We start from the raw sequence: 3,995 nt of genomic DNA on the forward strand, positions 1-3,995 counted from the left end.
ATATATATATATGAAAGACACCCAGAGACTTGGTCAGTGACATCAATTCTTAGTAAACTTATTTTATGGAAGCCAAATGGAGCTGTTGGGAGCCACTCAAAAATCAGAATAAAGAGAAGAAGGTCCTTGTTATCTCTCACTGGAGGGACAGAGATAGGAGCAGTGTGACCCTGCCCAGGAACCAGAAGGTGCAGTCACTGCAAGTCTGGCCTGTGGGGACCACAGCCACATAGGAGCTTCAGAGGAGGAATCCAGAGAGGGGAGGGAGGGAGAGAGAGAGCGACTGCAAGGACAGCATCTTTCCTCCTGCCTGCAGAGTATTTCCTAAGCACAGTTCTGAGAACTCCGGAGCATGCAGATGTCTCTGTGAGACTCGGTCCTCCTGTAGTACCCAGAAAAACAGAGCAGGGAAAGGTGGGGAAAGGAGAGGGGCTCAAGGGTCCAGCCAGGAATTATCTGTGGGCTGAGTACCCATGATTCACCAGGCAACAGAGTAGATGCTGTTATGATGAATAACAGATTCATCACAAGGTTCTGAATTAATGACAGCAGCCTTCGGTGACTATGAATATATTCACTGGGTATTAGTACTAAGATGATGGGTCTGAAGGTTTTCACAAAACGAGAAAAGGAATCTTGCAGCAGAAACTGATCTATTGCTTCAAACAATATGGGTACACTGGGGGAAATAACACGGCCAGGTTATGCAAAGCATTTATGTCGGAGGGAACTCTGTCCAGTGAAACGTAAGCACCTTAGAGGACAGGTAAGGCACTCCTGTCCTGCCGCACAACGCCAGCCCTAGTTCATGGTGTAGGCTGGTGAACGCTTGTGGAATGTTTGCTGGTGCTCACTGTGATGAGTTCGTGCCTGGTTCAGCTGTTCATCTGTGAAGCGAATGAATGAATGAACCAATGAAAGCAAAAGAAGAAGAGAAATAAATGATAGGACTGGTAGAGCACTTACGGTTAGAAGTTGAGAGGAGCAGAACCCACATGATGGAAACAAGTGAGAAGAAACAGGTAAAAGGCATGTGCAAGAGGCCAGCCCAAAGTTTCTCTTAGATTTGGGGACTGATAAAGATGAGAATGCCTAGGCTGGTCCTGCTTTTTCAACTTTAGGTGGTTTATTCAATAAAAATAATGTTGACGGAGGTAGGTCACATGGGAAGAGAAAAAACTGGGGGTGGAATGGGAGGCAGAGGAGAGTTAGGCACTAAAAATCTTACATCCAGGGTCTAGGTCAGATGACCTTCAGACTTGGCCCACTTCCCATGTACAACAAGATTCTATTACATGTTATAAGGGAAGTTTATTCTAAATGATTCGTATGAACACATTGTTCGAGATACGCTAGTTACCTTTTAATATCAACTGATAGGGTCGAAAAAAATGACTCCAAAGCAGAATCTGATGAGTTTACCATATTTTGTACTCTTAAAGTTTGGGCACCAGACACAGCTTTTATGACTTTTTTTCCTATATAATTTATTGCTATGTATTTATAAGTAAAATACAATAATTAAGATAGTAAAGAAACTTTCCTTAAAATTAATTTGGTCAATCAAAGCAGTTCTAAAATTGGTGAAGTTAACAGTGTTCAAGACTTTTAAAATGAATGGCATCTATTTGATAGTTCTTACATTGGAACGTTTGCTATAGTTAACTATCTTTGCACACTTTTCTAAAGACTAGGTTAATTTACACAGACTTGCGAATAGACGTTTAAAGACTTGCTTTACTAAGATGTTACACCATGTGCAATTTTGTAAGTCCGAGGACAGGTGTATCACAGAGCCGCAGCCACTGTCACATCAGGCCCCTTGAGACGTTTCTATTTCCTACCCTTGTGCCTTGCTCATTTCATATTTGTTCTTTTTATCTTTAAATTGTAGATTCTTGTACTGGTTGTGGTCAAAGAAGAACTGTACTGGAAATGGGCCCACTAGGTACAGAGGCTGATGAGAACCAGACAGTGGGAGAAGTAAAGGTTGAACCATATGGGCCGGGGCACACCACTCCCAGTGGGGAGCTGGCCCCTGACCCGGAGCCGGAGCTGATTGACAGCACCAAGCTGACTGAGGTGCGGGTGGTCCTCATCCTGGCCTACTGCTCCATCATCTTGCTGGGTGTAGTTGGCAACTCCTTGGTCATCCACGTGGTGATCAAATTCAAGAGCATGCGCACAGTTACCAACTTTTTTATTGCCAACCTGGCTGTGGCGGATCTTCTGGTGAACACTCTGTGCCTACCATTCACTCTCACTTACACCTTAATGGGGGAGTGGAAAATGGGCCCTGTCCTCTGCCACCTGGTGCCCTATGCCCAGGGCCTGGCAGTACAGGTGTCCACCATCACCTTGACAGTAATCGCTCTGGACCGGCACCGCTGCATCGTTTACCACCTGGACAGCAAGATCTCCAAGCAAAACAGCTTCCTGATTATTGGCTTAGCCTGGGGCATCAGCGCCCTGCTGGCAAGTCCCCTGGCCATCTTCCGGGAATACTCACTGATCGAAATTATTCCGGACTTTGAGATTGTGGCTTGTACCGAGAAGTGGCCTGGGGAAGAGAAGAGCATGTATGGCACCATCTATAGCCTTTCCTCCTTGTTGATCCTGTATGTTTTGCCGCTGGGCATCATATCTATTTCCTATATTCGGATCTGGAGTAAACTGAAGAATCATGTCAGCCCTGGAGCTGTGAATGACCACTACCACCAGCGGCGGCAGAAAACCACCAAGATGCTGGTGTTCGTGGTGGTGGTGTTTGCAGTCAGCTGGCTGCCCCTCCACGCCTTCCAGCTTGCTGTGGACATTGACAGTCAGGTGCTGGACCTGAAGGAGTACAAGCTCATCTTCACAGTGCTGCACATCATCGCCATGTGCTCCACCTTTGCCAACCCCCTTCTGTATGGCTGGATGAACAGCAACTACCGGAAGGCATTCCTCTCGGCCTTCCACTGCGAGCAGAGGTCAGATGCCATTCACTCGGAGGTGTCTGTGACAGCCAAGGTGAAGAAGAATGTGGATGTGGTAAAGACCAACGGGCCCCCTGACTCCTTCTCTGAGGCCACCAATGTCTAAGGACATGGTGAAGGAAACTAAGGGTACGTTCTGACCAGAGCCTTTGGGCTGGTGGAGGAAGGTGCATAGGTGCACACTGATCTCATTTTGAAGATGGAAGGCATCTGAATGGAAGCACGGGCAGTGCCATTCTCGGAAACGTGGCTGGCAGAGTGTAGGGAAAGACAAGGTGACAAATGGGCTCAGAGACAGTGACTTGGAATAGGCTGAGTTATTCGTAAAAACAGAGAGAAACACTTCTTACTCTTTCCAGGGTGAAGGAAACCTGACTGGGGAACTGCCCTTGTCAGTACTGCCAGCAGCTGGGGTTTGACACTCGGGCTCCAGGCACCGGCTGGGGCCTGCTCTGGGGCTGCAGCGTGACTCGCTCCGCGCTCTGATGCGAGTGACGGCTGCTGACCGCAAGCCTCACGAGTGAGCTGCTGGCTGTGCTGGGTGACACTTGAGCTTTCTTGTTCTTCCTTTAGAGGGAATTCTAAAAGGAATGCTCTCAGTAAACACTGCTACTTTAATGACATCAAGGGAGTAAGCAGAAATTGGACAGGTGATTAATATGTTGGAAAATCATGGGAGAAATTCTTACTAATCAATGAATGTTCTTAAAATCAAATGCATTTAGTAAGAATTTCTTTTTAAACTCAGAATCAAAGGCAGAAAGTGTCAGAATTACAAAAAAATGTAAATGATTCTTGAATTTTTATTTTAAATTATCCTTGCTTTATATGAATACTATTTATATGACAGATAATCAGCATTGCAAATTGTTACAAATTTTTAAATCCGTATGATTTCTGCTATTTGTGTGTTGGAGTAGAATTTGAGCGCCAAATGAAACCCCATTAGGAAGCAATTTTCAGGATATTTTGTAACATTGTGCAGGTGTTTGTGCGTGTTCTCTCGCACAGGCGCAC

General features: G+C 45.8%; 1 protein-coding gene across 2 annotated transcripts in view; it reads left to right on the top strand.

Annotated features, from left to right (window-relative positions):
- Npy2r (neuropeptide Y receptor Y2) overlaps positions 1-3,672 on the top strand; it is a 6,525-nt gene extending 2,853 nt beyond the window's left edge. For both annotated transcript variants that reach the window (XM_023708615.1, XM_023708616.1), the window contains exon 2: positions 1,895-3,672. In XM_023708615.1, coding sequence (XP_023564383.1) covers positions 1,936-3,084 — 1,149 coding nt within the window. In that variant the 5' untranslated portion in view covers positions 1,895-1,935 and the 3' untranslated portion in view covers positions 3,085-3,672. The remainder of the gene's footprint in view (positions 1-1,894) is intronic.
- The last annotated feature ends 323 nt before the right edge of the window (positions 3,673-3,995 follow it).

Source organism: Octodon degus, unplaced genomic scaffold (assembly GCF_000260255.1).
Source record: "Octodon degus isolate 3935 unplaced genomic scaffold, OctDeg1.0 scaffold00415, whole genome shotgun sequence".
NCBI lineage: Eukaryota > Metazoa > Chordata > Mammalia > Rodentia > Octodontidae > Octodon > Octodon degus.